This window comes from Aotus nancymaae, unplaced genomic scaffold (assembly GCF_030222135.1).
Source record: "Aotus nancymaae isolate 86718 unplaced genomic scaffold, 86718_ANA_hifiasm-v0.15.2.pri h1tg000019l, whole genome shotgun sequence".
Taxonomy (NCBI): Eukaryota; Metazoa; Chordata; class Mammalia; order Primates; family Aotidae; genus Aotus; species Aotus nancymaae.
The window spans coordinates 27667023-27687619 of record NW_026988431.1 but is presented as its reverse complement, the minus strand read 5'-3'; the positions used below and the strand labels follow the sequence as shown (position 1 = coordinate 27687619).

Here is a 20597-nt window from a genome sequence, read left to right as displayed (position 1 = left end):
GCTAACATGTGGATCTTACAGATACTGACAATTGTCTGTGATTAAGACTGTTGAGAGAAAGCAGGTGGAGTGGCAGTCTTTGGAGTTCTTAGTACTTTCTAGATTGAAAAACAATATCTGGTGCACTCAAGCAATATAGTAAGGAAAAGGCAGTAAAACTTTAAAAAATGGCATTTTTATAAATGGCATGATTTTGTGACATCATTCATTTGCTAGCCTAGGGATTCTGTTTGGTTTGGACTTAGAAAAGTCTACTCTATGATTCTATTTATATGACTGCCTCAAAAAGACAAAACTATAAAGATGGAGAACAGATTAGTGGTTGTCTGGAATTATGGGAAAGGAGGTGACCAAAAAGAAATAGCATGAGGGATTTTTTAGGGGGATGATGGAACTATTTTGTGTCCTGATTATGACTGTAGATACAGGAATCTATACATGTGTTAAAATTTAGAGAACTGTACACAAAAAGAAAAAAAAACAATTTTTCTAAAATTAAAGAATAATATAAAAGTGATTTTTCAAGTAATAATGACTTTTTTCTTCAAAAAGCCCTTGAAGAAGAGGAGGTTGAAGAAAAAAGATGCTCTTGAAGAAAAGGAGCCAGATTATCCACTCCCTCAATCACAGTGATCAACTTTTGCTCAGGTCTCTGCCTTATTGCATCAAAAGATAGCCATTGAGTGAGTTTAAGACAAATTCTTTTATAGATACATCATTGAATAATATACACTTATGCTTTAAAGAGTAAATGATAGTTGTTGAGCTATGAATTAGTATTTACCTGTATCATATACAACTGGGACCATGAACTAGGTCTATCACAAAATGAAAAAAATTTTAATTGTAATTCATCAACAAGTTAATTTAATAATAAGTAGTTTAATTAATGGACACATAATGAGCATTTAGACCTGTATTCCACCAACCCATTTATCTAACTTCAATCTGTAATTAAATTTCACAAGAATTCATTAAAATTCAAAAGACATGCTCTTTTTAAGCTTCTAGTAGTACATTTTGTATCAAGATGGTAAAATTGACCAATAAAACAATTTTGAGCTATATCATCCTGTCTTATAGCTCTATACTATATTTCTTAAAACTTTTTTTTTTTTTTTTTTTTTTTTTTTTTTTGAGACGGAGTTTCGCTCTTGTTACCCAGGCTGGAGCGCAATGGCGCGATCTCGGCTCACCGCAATCTCCGCCTCCTGGGTTCAGGCAATTCTCCTGCCTCAGCCTCCTGAGTAGCTGGGATTACAGGCACGCGCCACCGTGCCCAGCTAATTTTTTGTATTAGTAGAGACGGGGTTTCACCATGTTGACCAGGATGGTCTCGATCTCTTGACCTCGTGATCCACCCGCCTCGGCCTCCCAAAGTGCTGGGATTACAGGCTTGAGCCACCGCGCCCGGCCTCTTAAAACTTTTTAAGGACTTACTTTGTTTTATTTGTTTTATTCCTTAAACTGATGTGTTTTCTTGCCCATGTGAAGCTCAAGCAGATTTATTTCTCTTTACCTGTATGCATTTAGGAAGGTTTTTTTTTTTTTTTAAACAAATGCAACTTGTCTTGTTCAGAATAAACTAAATTCAGTGTTGGGAATAAGGAACCAGTTTTAGAATCTAGACCTGTGGTGACATGATTCAGCAGGTCCCTTAGTCTGTTTTCCAGGATCCTATCCCCCAAATGAAAATGTGGGATGTGATTAATGACATGTTTCCTCTCTACTCCCAGGAGTTCATAACAAGGTGAATTATACTAATTATAATACTAGCTACCACTGCACTAGGTTATTTATATGTCATTTAACTGGATTGTCACAAGAACCTTATGAAATAGATGTTGTAAGTAGATCTATTAACTACCAGAAACTTGAAAATTTGAAGTTTAATTCCAGCTCTGATATCCTAGACATCATAACCTTGCAAAGCTCAGGATCCTTACTTCTGCTCTTCTCCAAGAAGTATTCCTTGCTAAAAATGCCTTCTCTGTGTCATCTGTTGACCTCTCTGATGATGTCAGCTGTTGGGTTTTAGTTCTTTAAGCTCCTCAGTTGCTACCATTACCGTGTAGACTTCTAATGGTCTACAGTTGATCCATCCAAAATATTATTGTTGCTTGAATTCAACTCCAATGACTGTGTTTTCACTTCAATTCAGTTACCCATTCATTGCATTACGCTTTGTAAATGGGAGTTTGAATCATCTTAGAAATCAAAGTCTAAAGTTCCAGTAACTGACCAAACCTTTCATTCTTTGGCTTTCGCATGCCAAAACTCCATTTAACCTCATTAAAACCTCTGATCTGACTATTCTGTCCATCTTCCCCTTTGTGTCAGCCTCACATTAGTTCCACTTCTCTTTTCCCCTGCCCAGCTTGAAATTCACAACTAATCACTTGACTTTCTTAATGTCAGCCTCTTCCCTTTTTTTAAACTTTATCTTTTTTTATTTTTAATATTGGTGAGTACACAGTAGGTGTATATATTTATGAGGTTCGTAAGATGTATTGATACAGGCATGCAATGTGAAGTAAGCACATCATGGAGAATGGGATGTCCATCCCCTGAAGCATTTATCCTTTGAGTAACAAAAAATCCAGTTGCACTCTTTAAGTTATTTTAAAATGTACAATTAATTTATTGTCAACTATAGTCACCTTGTTGTATTATCAAATAGTAGGTCTTATTCATTCTTTCTAATTTTTATTTACTCGCTAACAATCCCCACCTCTTTCCCACCCCTGACTACCCTTCCCAGCCTCTGGTAACCATCCTTCTGCTCTCTATGTTTTTGAGTTCAATCATTTTGATTTTTAGATCTCACAAAAACATACAGTGTATGTCTTTCTGTGCCTGGCTTATTTCACTTAACATAATAATCTCCAGTTCCTTCCATGTTGTTTGCAAATGATGGGATCTCTTTCTTTTTCTGACTGAATAGTATTCCGTTGTATATATGTACCACATTTCCTTTTTCTATGCATTTGTTGACGGCTACTTAGGTTGCTTCCAAATCTTACCTATTGTAGATAGGGCTGCAACAGATATAGGAGTACAGATATCTCTTTGGTATATTGATTTCCTTTCTTTTGAATATATACCCAGCAATGGAATTGCTGGGTCATATGGTAGCTCAATTTTTAGCTTTCGAGGAACCTCCAAACTGTTCTTTATAATGGTTGTACTAATTTGCATTCCCACCATTAGTATACAAAAGTTTCCCTTTCTCCACATCCTTGTCAGCACGTGTTATTGCCTGTCTTTGGATATAAGCCATTTTAACTGGGTTGAGATGACATCTCATTGTGGTTTTGATTCACATTTCTTTGATGATCAATGATGTTGAGCATCTTTTCATATGCCTGTTTGCCATATGTCTTCTTTTGAGAAGTGTCTGCTCAAATCTTTGCCTATTTTTTCATTGGATTATTAGATTTTTTTTGTAGAGTTTGAGCTCCTTATATATTCTGGTTATTAATCCTTTGTTGGATGGGTAGTTTGCAAATATTTTCTCCCATTCTATAGGTTGTGTTTTCACTTTGTTGATTGTATCCTTTGCTGTGCAGAAGCTTTTTAACATGATGTGATCCCATTTGTCCATTTTTACTTTGGTTACCTGTGCTTGTGGGGTATTGCTCAAGAAATTTTTGCACAGACCAATGTCCTAGAGAGTTTCCCCAATGTTATCTTATAGTAGTTTTATAATTTGAGATCTTAAATTTAAGTCTTTGATCCATTTTGATTTGATTTTTGTATATGAAAAGAGGTAGGGGTCTAGCTTCATTCTTCTGTGTATAGATAACCAGTTTTCCCAGCACTATTTATTGAAGAGACTGAACTCCACTGTATGTTCTTGGCACCTTTGTTGAAAATGAGTTCACTGTAGGTGTGTGACTTTGTTTCTGGGTTCTCTATCCTGTTCCATTCGTGTATGTGTTTGTTTTTATGCCAGTGCCATGCTGTCTTGTTTATTATAGCTTTATAGTATAATTTGAAGTCAAGTAATATGATTCCTCCAGTTTTGTTCTTTTTGCTTAGGATAGCTTTGGCTATTCTGGTGGTTCCATATGAATTTTATAATTGATTTTTCTATTTTTGTGAAGAATGTCATTGGTGTTTTGGTAGGGATTGCATTGAATCTGTAGATTGCTTTGGGTAGTGTGGACATTTTAATAATATTGATTCTTCCAATCCATGAACATTAAATTTTTCCATTTTTTGATGTCTTCTTCAATTTCTTTCATCAGTATTTTATAGTATTCATTACAGAGATATTTCACTTCTTTGGTTTAGTTGCTAAGTATTTAATTTTTTGTGTGGCTATTATAAATGGGATTACTTTTTAAAGCTGTTTTTCACATTGTTTGCTGTTGGCATATAGAATGCAATTGATTTTTGTATATTGATTTTATATCCTGCAACTTTACTCAATTTGTATATCAGTTCTAATAGTTTTATTGTGGAGTCTTTAGGTTTTTCCAAATATGAAATTATGTCAACTGCAAACAAGGATAATTTGATTTCTTCCTTTCCAATTTGGATTTCCTTTATATCTTTCTCTTGTTTGATTGCTCTAGCTAGAAATCCCAGTACTAGGTTGAATAGCAGCGGTGACAGCATTCTTGTTGCATTCCAGATCTTAGAGGAAAGGCTTTCAGTTCTTCCCCATTCAGTATGATACTAGCTGTGCATCTGTCATATATGGCTTTTTTTTATGCCGAGGTATGCTCTTTTTATCCCCATTTTCTGAACGTTTTTTAATAATGAAGGGATGTTGAATTTTGTCAAGCAGCTTTAGAGGGCACCCCGAGCCCAGTGACACCATGGTTTTTGCAGACTCATAAAAGTACCGCCTTGATGATCTTGGACAAGATCCAGGAGAATTCTCTGGATTACCAGGCAGAGCACTCTTGTTCTCTTCTCTTTCCTCCAAACAAATGGAGCCACTTAAAGCTGTTCTCAGCCACTGAAAGCTGGGGGTGGAGCAACACAAGCACCCCTGTAGACACCACAACTATGACTATGCTGGGTCAGACCTGAAGCCAGCAGAGCACTGGGTCCCGCCTAAGGCCTGCTGTAACCATTCCATGGCTACTGCCTATGTTCGTTCAAGGCCCTGGGGCTCTACAATCAGCCACTGGCAAAGTCAGCCAGGCCTATGTCCTACCTGTCAGGGTGGTGAGGTCCCCCAGGCCCTGGGTGTGTCCAGAGATGCCATCTCAGAATCAGAAACTAGAGTCAAAGACCTTAGAAGTCCATCTGGTGTTCTATTGTACTGTGGCTGAGCTGGCACTCATCCCACAAGATGCCATCCTTCCCACTTTACCCTTTCCTTTTCAAAGGTAGAGGAATCTCACTTCATAGCCACCACCACCACCACAGGCCACGAGGAATACTGTCAGACTACCGCAGATGTTCCCTTAGGGCTCAAGGTCTCTTAAGTCTGCTTATAGTAAATGCTGCCTGGCCTAGGACTCACCCTTCAGGGCATTGTGCTCCCCTCTGGCCCAGGGCAGGTCCAGAAATGTCATCTAAGAGTCAAGGAATTGGGGACTCCAAGAGCCCACTTGGTACTCTACTCCTCTGTGGCTGTGCTGCTACCTAAGGTGCAAGACAAAGTCCCTGTTACTTTTCTCTCTGCTTTTCTCAGGCAGAAGAGTTTTGTCCTGTAGCTACCACAGCTGGTACCACAGCTGATAATTTGCTGAGTCTCGCCTGAAGCCAGCAAGTCTAAGACGCTCACCTAAGGCACTCAATGTAGTACCTGAGTATTGCTGCTGGTTATTTGAGGCCCAAGGGCTCTTCAGTTAGCAGGAGATGAATGCTGCGAGCTCTGGGTCCTTTCCTTCAATACTGTGGGTTCCCTTTGGGCCCAAGGTGTGTCTAGAAATGTCATCTGGGAGCCAAGGCCTGGAACAGGGGCCTCACAACTCTGACCAGGGCCCTGTCTTGCTGTGGTTGAGCTGATATCCAAGATCCATCAAGCCCAGCTAATTTTTCTATTTTTAGTAGCGATGGGGTTTCATCATATTGGCCAGGCTGGTCTTGAACTCCTGACCTTGTGATTCACCTACCTTGGCCTCCCAAAATGCTGGAATTATAGGTGTGAACCACCGTGCCTGGCCTGTTTTTTCTTTCTTGTGCTCCATTAGTTTATCTATCATCCCAATGATTCTTGCTTTCTCCTTCCAAACCACTGAAGGTGCTTTCAGGAGGGTTGTTAATATTGGTTTAGCTGCCACATCTAATGCACACAAAAAGTTGTTGATTCCCTGGATAGTTCTTCTGCATTTCATACTGCAAACAAGATTTCTATTCAGAAGGGACTTCTATATTCTTCTCTGTGTACTATCCCTGACTGGTTTTTTATTGGGTTGCTGGCCTTCTTCTTATTAACTTCAATAGCTCCTTATCTGTAATGAAAGAAAGAGTCCACTCTCATATGTTTCAGTTTTTTTCTTGGTTTTTCATCTGTTACCTTTGTTTATAGTATTTTGTTCCATGATCTAATTTTTAATACCTATGTAGTTTTATTATCTCATCAATTATAACTTCTAAGTTTAAAAAAGACTTTAAGAAGCTTTTTCTACTCCAAAATTATATATATACATACTTATGTTTTCTTGGCATAGTGTATATCATTTCATTTAAAAATATAAATATATGATTCGTCTAAAAACTAGTTTTTTGTCGAGATCCAAGTTGCTTAACTCCATCTTGTCTTCACTGAAATACTACCTTTAGCATATATTAATTTTTCTACATGCATTTAAATATGTTTCTAAAATTTATATTATGTTCCCTTCATTGCTTTGTTTATTGATAAGCCTGTACAAAACTGATTTAATTACTGTAGTTATAAAAAGTCACCAAGGTCATATACATACTGTTTTATGCCATTATGTCCTTAGTAGATATATAATGATTTTAGAAATAATATATACAGGCCAGGTGCAGTGGTCACACCTCTAATCCTAGCACTTTGGAAGGCCAAGGTGGGCAGATTGCCTGAGCTCAGGAGTTCGAGACCAGCCTGCCTAACATGGTGAAATCCTGTCTCTACTAAAATACAAAAATTAGCCAGGCATGGCAGCATGCACCTGTAGTCTCAGCTACTACTTGGGAGGCTGAGGCAGGATGATTGCTTGAACCTGGAAGGCAGAGGTTGTAGTGAGCTGAGATTGCGCCACTGCACTCCAGCCTGGGCGACAGAGTGAGACTCCACCTCAAAATAAATAAATAAATAATATATACAAGTCTTAGTTTACTGATCTATCACAAACTATCTTTTGTATCTCTCTGACTTTCTATGAAGCACAAGGCAATAGATTATAGAAGGTAAGGTACTTCTCTATGTCTCATGTGATGGTTAATAATGAGTGTCAACTTAATTGGATTGAAGGTTGCAATATTGATCCTGGGTGTGTCTGTGAGGGTGCTGCCAAAGGAGATTAACATTTGAGTCAGTGAGCTGGGAAAGGCAGACCCACCCTTCATCGGCTGGGCACTATCTCTTCAGCCACCAGCGAATATAAAGGCAGAAACATGTAAAGCCAAGAGATAGGCCTAGCCTCCCAGCCTACGTCTTTCCCCGTGCTGGATGCTTCCTGCCCTTGAACATTGGACTCCACATTCTTCCATTTTGGGACTTGGACTGGCTCTCTGTGTGCCTCAGACTGCAGACAGCCTGTTGTGGGATCTTGTGATTGTGTAAGTTAATACTTAATAAACTCCTCTTTATATATATCCTGTTAGTACTGTCCTCTAAGAGAACCCTGACTAATACATCTCAGTTTTCTCATTTTGGGAGATTAGCTGAATTAATTCATGTTTATCTCTGAATGAGTACATGGTTAAGTACCCAATATTAGCTATTATTAGTAAGATGAGTAAATTAGGACTCCTTCTCTCTACTCATTTTCTCACTCTTCTTTGTGCACTGTTCTTCCACCCCCCAGAGCTTTTGTCATCTCTTCTGTAATCATAATTAATCCTTGCATAGTTTATTCATTGGTTGACTATAAAATAAAAAATGTCAATACACAGTATTTCTATTATTGTGATTGTGTTACCATTGTTCACTATCCTATGGTTTTAAAGTGTCTTTTTAAATGTTTTATTGTATGTCTTCATCAAATTACTAAGATTATCTGTCTTCCTTAAACATATTCCATCTGTGATAAGGAATGTAATGTAATTGTTGAAGATGGAGTTCCCAGAACCGTCTGACTTCTTATTACAATCTGAACCAGCTGCTCTCTGGGCTGGTTGCCAAATTGTCATCCTTGCTTTTTTTCACCCAAGTCCTGGGTTGGAGTCAGTGTTCTGGGATCTCAAGTTTTTATATTTCTTGGATTTAATTCTTGTTCTGGCTGGAGAACCTCTTCAAATAATTTTCTTGAAAGGGTGCATGAGAAATCAACTTGCTGAGTTTTTGCATGCTGGAAAGTGACTTTATTTTTTCCCTCTCACTTTCTTACTTGATTGATATTTTTACTGAGGGTAGAATGTTAGGTCCATAATTATTTTTCTCAGAAAGTTGAAGTTTTAGCACCTAGGTGTTCTAATAAGAAGTTACATCCTTTTTCCTTTGTAGGACATAGTGTTCCCCCTCTGGAATCTTTCACAATGCTTTCCATGCCCAAAGTGTTCTGAAATTTCTTGAAAATGTTCTACTGTTTGAGTTTAAAAAAAAAACAAAATTCCTCTTGTGTTCATGGTTACACTCAGGTAGACAAGTGGTAATAATTATTCAAAAAAGTGGCATGTTGAATTGAATCGTACTATCAGAAAGAAGAAATCTATAATGCTTAAAGCCTGTGCCACAGTATTCAGTATTAGATTGTACCATTATATATGGTTTCTCTAATTGTTTTATGTGTTTATATGTTTAATGTTTTGAACTTCATCCTAAACAGGAAACACATTCTTTTCTCATCTTAGTCTGTCCCTGTCAGTCTTTCAGAAGACCAAGGGTGGTAATTTTGTGCATTAAAAATATCCTAGACTGAATGGTGCTCTCAAGAGGCCAGCAAGAACATCTGTGTAGGAAGGAGAAAGGAGATGAAAAAGTGACTTTAAGTAATTTGGAAAATTTTCTAGCCCACTGTACTCAGGATTTGTGTCCTTTTTTTTTTGTTTTTTTTGGAGACGGAGTTTTGCTCTTGTTACCCAGGCTGGAGTGCAATGGCGCAATCTCGGCTCACCGTAACCTTCGTCTCCTGGGTTCAGACAATTCTCCTGCCTCAGCCTCCTGAGTAGCTGGTATTACAGGCACGCACCACCATGCCCAGCTAATTTTTTTTGTATTAGTGGAGACGGGGTTTCACCGTATTGACCAGGATGGTCTCAATCTCTTGACCTCGTGATCCACCCGCCTCGGCCTCCCAAAGTGCTGGGATTACAGGCTTGAGCCACCGTGCCCGGCCAAAAATACATTTTTTTTAAAGATTGAAGGAGTGATACAGAAGTTATATTTTCCCCCATTCATTTTCTTTACTTCAAATATGATTTCTTTTGTAAAACCTTTGTAAGAGGGGTGGAAGAGAGAAGTGGTGATGGCGAGTAGCTTTGGATGTTACAACAACAAAGGGTCACATTTTAAAATTTGGCTTTAAATTTTCCAGGCTATGCCAAATGCTTCTATTTGTTATAATTGTTATGGATTTTTAAAGTTTATTTTTCCATATTTGGACTTGGCAAATATGATCACAGTAAACATACAACTATTCGTTTAATAATAAAATGACTTTTGGGAACCACGATTTTGAATGGTCGATCTTCTTAAGGAGCCATCACTCTTTGTTCTCCAAACCACCACTTGAAAACAGGCCTAATTGTTTGAGTGTCTTTGCTCTTCAGGTGACACTTATTAAGATTACATTTAAAATTTTGAGCTAATTTCCAACTTCTATGATTCCTTTTTTTTAAAACACAGACACACACAGACACACACACACACACACACACACACACACACCCTAATGCCTACATAATTAAGATAGTTTTAGATCTCTGAATCACTTCACAAAATCTTGATTAAGTGGATCAACCTGCACATTCTACATACCTTAGGGATTATTGCATAGTTTTTCTTTTTTTGTTAAATTTCATCTTTTATTTAGATTCATGGGAGATCTGTGCAGGTTTGTTACATGGATATTGTGTGTGACGCTGAGGTTTGAGGTATAAATGATCCCATCACCCAGGTAGTAAGCATAGTACCTAACAGATAGTTTTTCAACCCTCACCCTCATCTTTCCCTCTGCCAACTAGTAGTCCTCAGTGTCTATTGTTACCATCTTTATGTCCATGTGTACCCAATGCTTAGCTCCCGCTATAAGTGAGAATAGGTGGTATTTGGTTTTCTGTTCCTGTATTAACTTGGTTAGGATAATGGCTTCCAGCTGTATCCATGTTGCTGCAAAAGACATGATTTCATTCATTTTTTATGGTTGCATAGTATTCTATAATGTATATATGCCACATTTTCTTTATCTAATTCACTGTTGATGGATACCGGCAGTGGCAGTGGCAGTGGCAGTGGCAGTGGCAGTGGCAGTGGCAGTGGCAGTGGCAGTGGCAGTAGTCCTAATGCCAGCTGCAGTAGGAAGGTGCAGCCCTAGGACTGCATGCTCCATAGAGCCAGTGGGAGCTGGGGTTAAGTGGAAGCCCTGCCCCTTCTGAGTTAGGGTGAGAGCTCCTTGGGTGCCTCTGCACCCACCCAAGCCATGGCTGCAGATCTGGGCATCTCTGTGCTTTTGCAGCCTGTGAGCAGGCAGGAGACCCACCATCCCAGACACAGCTGCAGCCACCCAAGTTGTGGCTGTGGAACTGGGCCTTTTGCTCCACGGAGCAGGCAGGAGTCAGGAGACCCACTCTTCTGGCCACAGCTGCAGCCGCTCAAACAGTGGCTGCAGACCTGGGCCTCCCGCTCCATGGAGCAGGCAGAATCCCTAGGATGTGTGTTCAATTCGGATTCCCAGGCCTCAATCCCAGAAATTTTGATTCAGCAAGCCTACAGTGGATCCAGCAATCTGCCTTTTTAACAGGTATCACACATAATTCCACTGTAGGCAGTTCCTGACCGTGCTTTAAGAAACCCTGCTTTCAGCTTTGCAATAAATCTCCAGCTGCTTCCACAGTGGCTGAACTATATTACATTCCCACCAACAGTGCATAAGCATTTCCTTTTCTTTGCAGCCTCACCAACATCTGTTATTTTTTTTTTTTACTTTTTAGTAATAGCCATTCTGACTGGTGTGAGAGGTTGTCTCATTGTGGTTTTGATTTGCATTTCTCTGATGATTAGTGAAAGAACTAAAAATAGAACTACCATGCAACCCAGCAATCCAATGACTGGGTATACACCCAAAGGAGAATAAGTCATTCTACCAAAAAGAGTCAATAAGGATTTGACACAACACCTATTTAGGGTAAAAAGACCTATTGTACTGAACTTCCTTTCCTCCCAATCTTTTACTGAAATAATAGAAAAGTGGTTAAAATAAGAATGAAATCATAACAGTGATAGAGAGAAGGACATCAGCAGGTCAGATATTTTGAGAAATTCTTCAAAGATAACCAGATATGATCGAGCCAATGAAGAAGTGAAAACAGGGGAATTGAAGTCAGACCCACTACAGATGAATGCCCAAGGGAACCCTGGGGAAACTTGGAGCTTGGCTCATCCGTACACTAGGGAACAATGGAATACTTGTCAGAGTAGCTAATTAAAGGGTGCATTCCTTATCAGCTGGTCATCTCCCACCTTCCTCCATAGATACAGGGTAGCCTCCTTCAAGATAAAATCTGGAGGAGTGCTCTCTGTGGAAAAGGGGTGCTGTTTTAGGGGGAGGCCTCCTAGTATGGCTGCTGTGCCTTGAAGAGGAAGCAGAGCAGACATTGTGGGACTCGTATCACAGATGTGGAAGGGAAATTTTAAAAGGTTACAATCACTCCACCCAGTAGATATTTACACAGAAACACTCACCTCAGCCATGAGTAAATTGCTTTTATTTTTTGATATGTTCCCAGCTGCCATACCACTTCCCTGCTCACAGACACTACAGGGCACCTGCTGCTATAACTCCCGCCCTTATATAGAACCTCAGACCAGCTCTTTCCATTCAAGTGAGAGCATCCACTTCAGACAATGGTCTTTACCTTCTTTAGACTAACATTTCCACAGATAACTGTACACTTTGGGCAAAATGTAGAATACAGCTAGTTGAAAGTAGTTGAAAGCAGTTGCAAGAAGGTACTGGCAGGGAGTCAACATTTGAAAAAAGGGAATGGTGCTTTTGGCCGCAGGCCAGGCTCATCTGTGTCATACAGTGGTAGAGGGGCAGATGACTAAAAACCCAGTTGAAAAAAAATCCATTATCAGCCGGGCATGGTGGCTCATGCCTGTAATCCTAGCACTTTGGGAGGCCGAGGTGGGTGGATCACCTGAGGTCAGGAGTTCAAAACCAGCCTGGTCATCATGGTGAAATTCCATCTTAAAAAAAAAAAATTAAAAAAAAAGAAAAAAATCCATTATCTTACTGGCTTGAGATACCAGAGGACAGAGTTTGGGGGCATCCATTGCCTCTGAAAAGTAAGAAGGAAATGGAACCCCAAACTCTCTATATAAAATCTGCCTAAATGCTGTGGCTGACCTCCACACTTTGAACTAACCATACACAGTGAAGATTCCAAGCAGCCTAAGTGAAGACTAAAACAATTGGACTGAAATTTGAGTTGCTGCCCATTACAGTTTATTGCTTTTTCAACCAATTTTACTGCCGGCTTTAAAAAAAAAAGTTTTCAGAGGAACATAATAGAATAGCATCCAGAGTCTCTGCAACGTATTATTCACAATGTCTAAGACACAATCCCGAATTGGTCTACATGAAAGGAAACAGGAAAAACAGAACCCATATTAGAAAAGACAATAAAGACTGGTTCTGAAACGACTAAGATATTGCAATTAGCATGTGAGATTTTTAAAGCAGCTATTCAAGAACTTTTGTTGAGGAAACACATACACGGCTAAAAGGAAACCAACACCAACTATCTCCATTAATCCTCGAAGCTCTTCATTTGTGGATTACGATTTAGAAGAATTTGAGAAAAAACCATAGCATTAAACCGAAGGTCTAAGATTAATAAATCTAAACAACTGAGCCCAGAGAAAACAGATAATTTAGGGAGCAGAGGAGAACTTGAAAAAGTTATTAGTATCCTTAAAAATATTCAAGAGGAGATTGCACTGATAAAATAATGAGACTGCCAGGTGTGGTGGCATGTGCCTGTAATCTTAGCTGTTTGGGGGACTGAGGCAGGAGGATCCCCTAAGCCCAATAGTTCGAGGCTGCAGTGAGTTGTGATTGTGCTATTGCACTCCAGCTGGGGCAACAGAGTGAGACCCCATCTCTGAAAACAGACAAACAAAAAACAGGCTACTGTGAAAAAGAACAACAGTAAATATCAAAGAAAAGTATACATGGAAGTAAAAAAAGAATAATGGATTTGCTGAAGACCAAATCAATGTTCTGGAAAGTGAAATTTACTAGAATATAGAGAAAGAATATAAATGGTGGAAAATATGAGAGAAAAGTTGAGGCATGGAGGATAGACCGAAGAAATTCAAGTTCCAGAGCACAATTTTTCCTAGTTGGAGAAAGGCAAGTGTCTTTAGATGGAAAAAAATCATGCCAGCCATATAGAATTAGACAGAAAACAAAAACCCAAATACCCATGCTTAAACATATCCTGGTGAAATTTCAGAACGCTAAGTATAAAGAGAATATCTTAAAAGAATTAGGAAAAACAAAATAGATTACTTACATTGGAATTAGAATCGGACTGATAGAGATCTCATCAGCAATCCTGTATGCTGGAAGACAGCAGAATACTGCCTTCAATGTTTTGGTAGAAAATTATTTTCAACCTGAATATCCCCAGCCAACTAATAGGTAAGTGTGAGGGCACAATGTAGACATGTTTAGGTATGTTAGGATCAGAATGCTTACTCTTCATGCATCCTTTCAAAAAACTGCCTCAAGAAAATGAAAAAAATAATACAAGAAGGAAGACACCATGGGTTGTAAAAGCAGGGAAAGGTGAAAATTTCAGAAAATAAAGGTATGTTTTATAAAATTAATGCCTCTCCCTAGAACTAAAACCAGATATCATTGACAGGATTGCCACTAGTGATAGAAACTAGTTAGTAATATTTTTCACTTTGTATTTTATAGTCTTCTGCATTATCTGCATTTATTTTTGTTTTGAATACAGATTACTTACAATCAATTTTTTTTTTTTTTGAGATGGGGTCTTGCTGTGTCACCCAGGCTGAAGTGCAGTGGTGCATTCTCGGCTCACTGCAACCTCTGCCTCCTGGGTCCAAGCAATTCTCCTGCCTTAACCTCCCGAGTAGCTAGGATTACAGGTGGCAGCCACCATGCCTGACTAATTTTTGTATTTTTAGTAGAGATGGGGTTTCACCATGTTGGCCAGGCTGGTCTTGAACTCCCAACCTCAAATGATCAGCCCATCTTGGCCTCCCAAAGCGCTGGGATTACAGACATGAGCCATTGTGCCCAGCCACAATCAAAATTTTAATTTAACTTTTAAAATCTACCCATCCTCCACCAAATCTAGTAATTCTTATTTTCTAAGCATGTTACCAGATTCCTTCTGAAGACATTTCATAAGAAGAAGAGCTAGTCCATTTAGTTTAGAATAGTTTTGGAAAAGGTTTGGGCTGCTACTAAGATAGATTTACAAATAAAAGCATTTCAGAAAAATCCTTCATCAGTTCAACACACACAAAAGTGGTAAGATATAGACACATAATAAAAATGATTTTTATTTCTTTGCAATAATCTGAAAGCGGATTTTACAAATTATAACAAGGAACACATTCTCTTCGCTTCAAAAAGATTGTCATCTAATGATCAAAAGCAGAACTGTCCAATATGGTAGCCACCAGCCGTATGTGGCTATTGAGACTTGAAATGTGGCTAGTGTGCTTTGAGATGTGCTGCAGGGTAAACTGCACAAGAGATTTTAAATATTTCATGTGAAAAAAACCATAAAATATCTCATTAACAATTTTTTATTACACATTGAAGTGATACTTTAGATGAATTGGGTTAAACCAATTTTATTATACTTAATTTAATCTTTGTATTTTTACCTTTTAAAAATGTGGCTATTAGAAAATTTAAAATTACATTTGTGGCTTTTATTTGTAGCCCTCATTCTGCTTCTATTAAACAGCCCTGGTCTAAAACACCAAAATGTTGCACATATTCATTATTGCTCAAATGAAATTTCTGAAAAGAGAATTTTTAAAAGAGAAAATGGTAACACTCTGGCATCCATTTACCAAGAAACCTCCCTGGCAGTGGAGAAAGAATCAATGCTAACATATTAGAACAAGATAGAAAGGAAGTTGGGATAATAGGAAACATGACTGAATTCAGGGAGAAGAAATACTAGTTCTAAAATAAAAAAGATTTGTTAGTTGAATGACTTACAGTAAAATGTTTGCCTCTAATGCCTGCACTCTTCTAAAGGCACAAATTATTCTTTTTATGATCATATTTTCTTAATGCAGTGCCATTCTAGCTAGGGATATCCCACCTAAAACTCTTTTTTAGCACTTTCCTGTATATACATTGCTGGCTTTTTTATGCTAGGGAATGTCCCACCATTGATGTGATAATTACTGCCTTCTCATCCTATTCAAAGCCTCTATAGTGTTTCAGATGAGAAATACAGTTCGAGGCAGAGGTGACCTCAGCTCTAGTGATCGTCTTTCAAGTTGCATTTATTATCAGGGCAACTGGACTGATCATCCCTGACCCATCTGAAAAAGTTACTTTTATCATCAGAAAGAATTTACATTCTCTCTTATTGAAGTGATTTGATTAACTTATTTCCTGAGAAACATTACAGTACTACATTCGTGTTCTCTGCTTTATCACTATAGAGTATTTGTCAGTTGTGATATTTTATTTTGCCATGAAGTATGAAAAACAATTTCAGTGTTTATCAACAAAGTAGCTCTGTGGAAGATAGAAAAAACAAACCAAATTGGGAGTAAGAGCTTTCTTTACAATAATCAAAAGAGATGACAGAAGGAAGAGAAATAAGGATGTTAAAATATCTCTCAGAACCAGCCAGGTACGGTGGCTCACGCCTGTAATCCCAGCACTTTGGGAGGCCGAGGCAGGCAGATCACCTGAGGTTGGGAGTTTGAGACCAGCCTGACCAACATGGAGAAACCCCATCTCCACTAAAAAAAATACAAAATTAGCCAGGTATGGTGGTACACACTTGTAATTCCAGCTACTTGGTAGGCTGGGGCAGGAGAATCGCTTGAACCCGGAAGATGGAGGTTGCAGTGAGCCGAGATTGCACTGTTGTACTCCCCTGGGCAACAAGAGTGAAATTCCGTATCAGGGAAAAAAAAAAAAAAAGCCCTCAGAACTAACAAAAAGTAGAGGTTCTTTAAGCCACTGGCAGTCTTACAGGACCCCACCACTTACCAGGGGTTTCTGCACTATAGTCCCTTCTGTGATTGCCAGAAATATATACAGGAAAGGGATCCCAATCAAGACCCCAAGAGAATTTTCTTGGATTTCACACAAGAGTTCAGGGCAAGTCTGCAGTGCAAGTAAAAGTAAGTTTATAAAGAAAGTAAAGAAGTGAAAGTACAGCTACTCCATAGACAGCGTAGGATGTCCCCAAAAGTAAGAGAAGGAATGCGTCCACCCTAGGCACAATGCTTGTATATATAGGGAGATGTGCTCTGCTACAAGGGTTTATGATAAAAGAATTAATTTTCCAATTACTATATTTTGCAAGAATTAATATTATCTTTAAAGCAAAATTATAAATGTCTTTGTTCTCCAGATATCAGGATATCTGGACACTCCCAAGTCTCAGTCTGTTTAGTAAACATTATTAATTTGTTCCTTTAACTGTAAACATCTAGAGGCTAGGAAAACCTAACTTTCTGGGAATGCAGCCCAGCAAATCCCAGTCTCATTTTCTTAACCCTCACTCAAAATGTCTCTGACAGCAGTATTAAAAGATGATATTGGCCAGGTGAAGTGGCTCACAACTGTAATCCTAGCACTTTGGGAGGCTGAGGCGGGCAGATCACCTGAGGCCAGGAGTTCGAGACCAGCCTGTCCAATATGGTGAAACCTCGTTTCTACTAAAAATACAAAAGTTAGCTGTGTCTAGTGGCACGGACCTGTGATCCTAGCTGCTCCAGAGGCTGAGGCAGGAGAATTGCTTGAACCCAGGAGGCAGAGGTTGCAGTGAGCCGAGATAATGCCACTGCACTCTAGCCTGAGCAACAGAGCAAAACTTTCTCTCAAATAAATAAATTAATTAAATTAAAATAAAAAATAAAATAAAGATACAGAATAAGTGTTATGAAAGCTCTTACTTTTACATTCTACCAACCCTGTAGAAGGTCAGTGTTGGAGCCAAGCAATTAATCATCACAATTGGGATGGATAATTTAGCATCTAGGTCAGTAATTAGCAAATAGTAGTTTCCTCATCCATGTTTGTTGAATTAGCATAAAATATTGTGGCTTAGGTACTGATATGGCTAGCTACTTTATCAAGGCAGTAATTTGTCCTTTATTCTTGCTGCTGTAGATATATTTTCCCTTTCCCCAAGCTAAGAAGTTAGCTACATCTTGTGTTTTTTCTTTTTGTTTTTAACTAGGGGGTTTTTGTGTTGCATCAGGAAGCAGACATTGCCAAGCAAGAGAAGATGACTCCTTCTTAGTCTTTTGTTTGCAATAACCTTGGCTCAGTGAGAGTTATGCAGAAAGTAAGTGCTTGAAACTTAACAGGTAGAAGCTGTGGGACCCAAGGGGAGAGGAAGATTCCGGAGACTAACAGATGGACTTGCGTTCTGGGAGGCGGTGGTGGGCGATTCTGTGTTGGGCAAAAGTATCACCCCAGGATTGCACAGTCTCAGGCTGGTGGACTCCAAGAATATAGTCCTGGGAGCAATGGCACAGATATCCCCTGCCTACCTTCAGAAAACCATGTGGGCAGGGATGGTGAACTTAACAGAGACCAGCATGGACAGAGGTCTAGAGGACCCTTCTGTGACTCTGACTCCTCCCACCAGCTACACTCTGGGACCTTTAGTTGAACCTGAGGAGGTAGAGAATGCTACTGAGGAGTGAGATTGAATGTCCCACCAACTGGATGGCTGGGGGTTCAGGGCAGATTAAAATTGTTTAGTGTAAATTTTTACCTTGCCACAATAGTACCATCCTTGACAATGCTTGCTTGATCAATGACTCATCTAGAGCATACAGTGAAAAATTATTCACAGTATGTGAGAGCTAGCTGTGACTTCTATGTTCATCTAATCCAGATTCTTCATTTTTTGGTTAGGAGACCAAGGTAAAAGATATTAAAAAAAACTAGGCCAGGTGTGATGGCTCATGCCTATAATCTTGGTGTTTTGGAAGGCCAAGGTAGGAAGTTTGCTTGAGGCTAGGAGTTTAGGACCAGCCTGGGCAACATAGCGAGATCCTGTCTCTACAAAAAAATTTTATAAAATTAGCTGGATAGGTGGTGTGCACCTGTGGTCCTAGCTACTTGGGAGGCTAAGGTGGGAGGATTGCTTGAGCCCAGGAGTTGGAGGTTGCAGTGAGCTATGATCATGCCACTACACTCAAGCTTGGGTGACTCAAGACTGTGTCTCTGGAAAAAAAAAAAAAAAAGATATATTAAAAAAACTTGTTCCAAATCATGAGCCCAAAGCCAATGCAGGGCTGAGACAGTGGGTTGTCAACCCTCATCCACTTTTCTTTCTACCTCACTACTTGTAAAATTCAGTTTACTTTTTTTCTGCTCCACTACCTGTAAAATTGAGACATATTTTTGGCAATTAGAATACATTATCATTTCATTAGGGCTCTGAATAGCCCTTATCAAAGTAAGATCTTACAATTTTAAAATGCAATAAAAATGGAAACTTTAAAAATATCCAGATCTGATAGTGGAAGTAAAAAAAGAACCGTAGCTATGTGGATTTTCCAGTTACTCCACACTATAGAAATTGTGAGCAGGTGACCTAAGTCATATATAAAGTAGGTGATATTACAGTTTCTGAGAATTAAATACCTCCTCTGAAGGCATTTTAAATATGGATATGTGTATGTATATGTGTTAATATACAGACACACATACAGAAATCTTTCTGCTATCAAACACTGGGTAGAAATTTCTTTTCAGGGGTGTGTGTGTGTGTGTGTGTATGTGTGTGTACATATGCATGTGTGTGTGTATTAAACCAACTTAATAGCTAAATCAAAAGTTTATTTGTAATTTATGATTGGGTCTTCTTTCATAAGAATCACCCTGTATAATACTACTTCTAGTCTAACTTCCCCCAATATCCAGTGTTTTTCTAATCTATGTCTTTGTCCACCTTCTTAGCCTTTGCTCTTTGCAGGTAAAAGGCTGATTGGAATTTGGCTTCTTATTTCTCTTTGGATATCTGTGTCAGAGAATACAACCATCCTATCATAAAAGCCTCTTTCTAGTTGAATGAGCAGCGTGCACTACCACTCCATGATAAGAAGACCTAGGTAACCTGAGTGTTTGTTCATCTGTCAGTCCAGCAGCTGTCTGTGGGTCACTGTGAGCTCAGACCCTGCTCTAGGCAGATTCAAGAGGCAGCGTGTCAGGACGGCAATGCCCACATGACAAAAGCCTGTCCTTTAGATGTGGCGCCACTAAGAGATGCTGTGTCACAGGAGATTGGCCTGGCTTGTCCAGCTGTCTGTTCAGATGTTCCCATAGGAGTCTCTCCGCCAGCAGAGTCCACGGCGAATGTGGATAACCAGCAGTACCATTAGGACAGCAGATATCAGGCAAAAGGCAACAGCAAAGATGAACTTTAGAACTGTGGGAAAATAGGAAAAGTATTAATGTAAAATTAATGCATTAGTTAAATATGAGGATCACATGAGTGCTGCTTTCTGCCTTAATTGCAAATTTCAGAAGCGTTTCTGAAAAGGTCTTGAAATCAGCATTGTGTGTGTGGTAAAAAGAACACAGGACTAGGAGTCAGGAGGTGACCTAGGTTCCAGTTCCAGCATGACCTTTGACCCTTGGGATTCAGCTCCCCACTGAAAAGGAAGGGTAATTGACTGAAATATTTCTAAGCCCTCTTATAGCACTAACTTTATGCATTTTTCTGTAGTTAAATTACCAATTGCTCATGTTCTCAGGGTTAAAGGAAATTCTGAATGCTCACCTGCAATCAGTTGGATCTAAAAGAAATGAAATCTTCTGATTTTAAAATTTGATTTTTAGGTAAATATTTGTTAGGAGGAGATCTTGAGCACATTTTGACTATGGCAAACATTTTTAGCATAACTGTGTGCTATTGCTAATATGTAACTTTATTTACACATATTCCTTTGATAGCTGATGAGTAAAAGCAGATATTTGGGGCCAATTTTTAATAAGATGCTAATTCATTATTTCATCTGGAAAGTTACTCTCCTACACACACACCCTAGTCCACTATAGTATACACATCATAAATGC

At 38.9% G+C, this 20597-nt stretch overlaps 1 protein-coding gene across 2 annotated transcripts in view; it reads right to left on the bottom strand.

Annotated features, from left to right (window-relative positions):
• ACP3 (acid phosphatase 3) overlaps positions 1–20597 on the bottom strand; it is an 85592-nt gene that overhangs the window by 13907 nt on the left and 51088 nt on the right. The window contains exon 11 of one of the 2 annotated variants that reach the window (XM_012451235.3): positions 13834–13882. In XM_012451235.3, coding sequence (XP_012306658.2) covers positions 13834–13882 — 49 coding nt within the window. Of the gene's footprint in view, positions 1–13833; positions 13883–14839; positions 19948–20597 lie in introns of those variants that run through there. The other variant, XM_012451236.2, reaches the window with a different exon arrangement.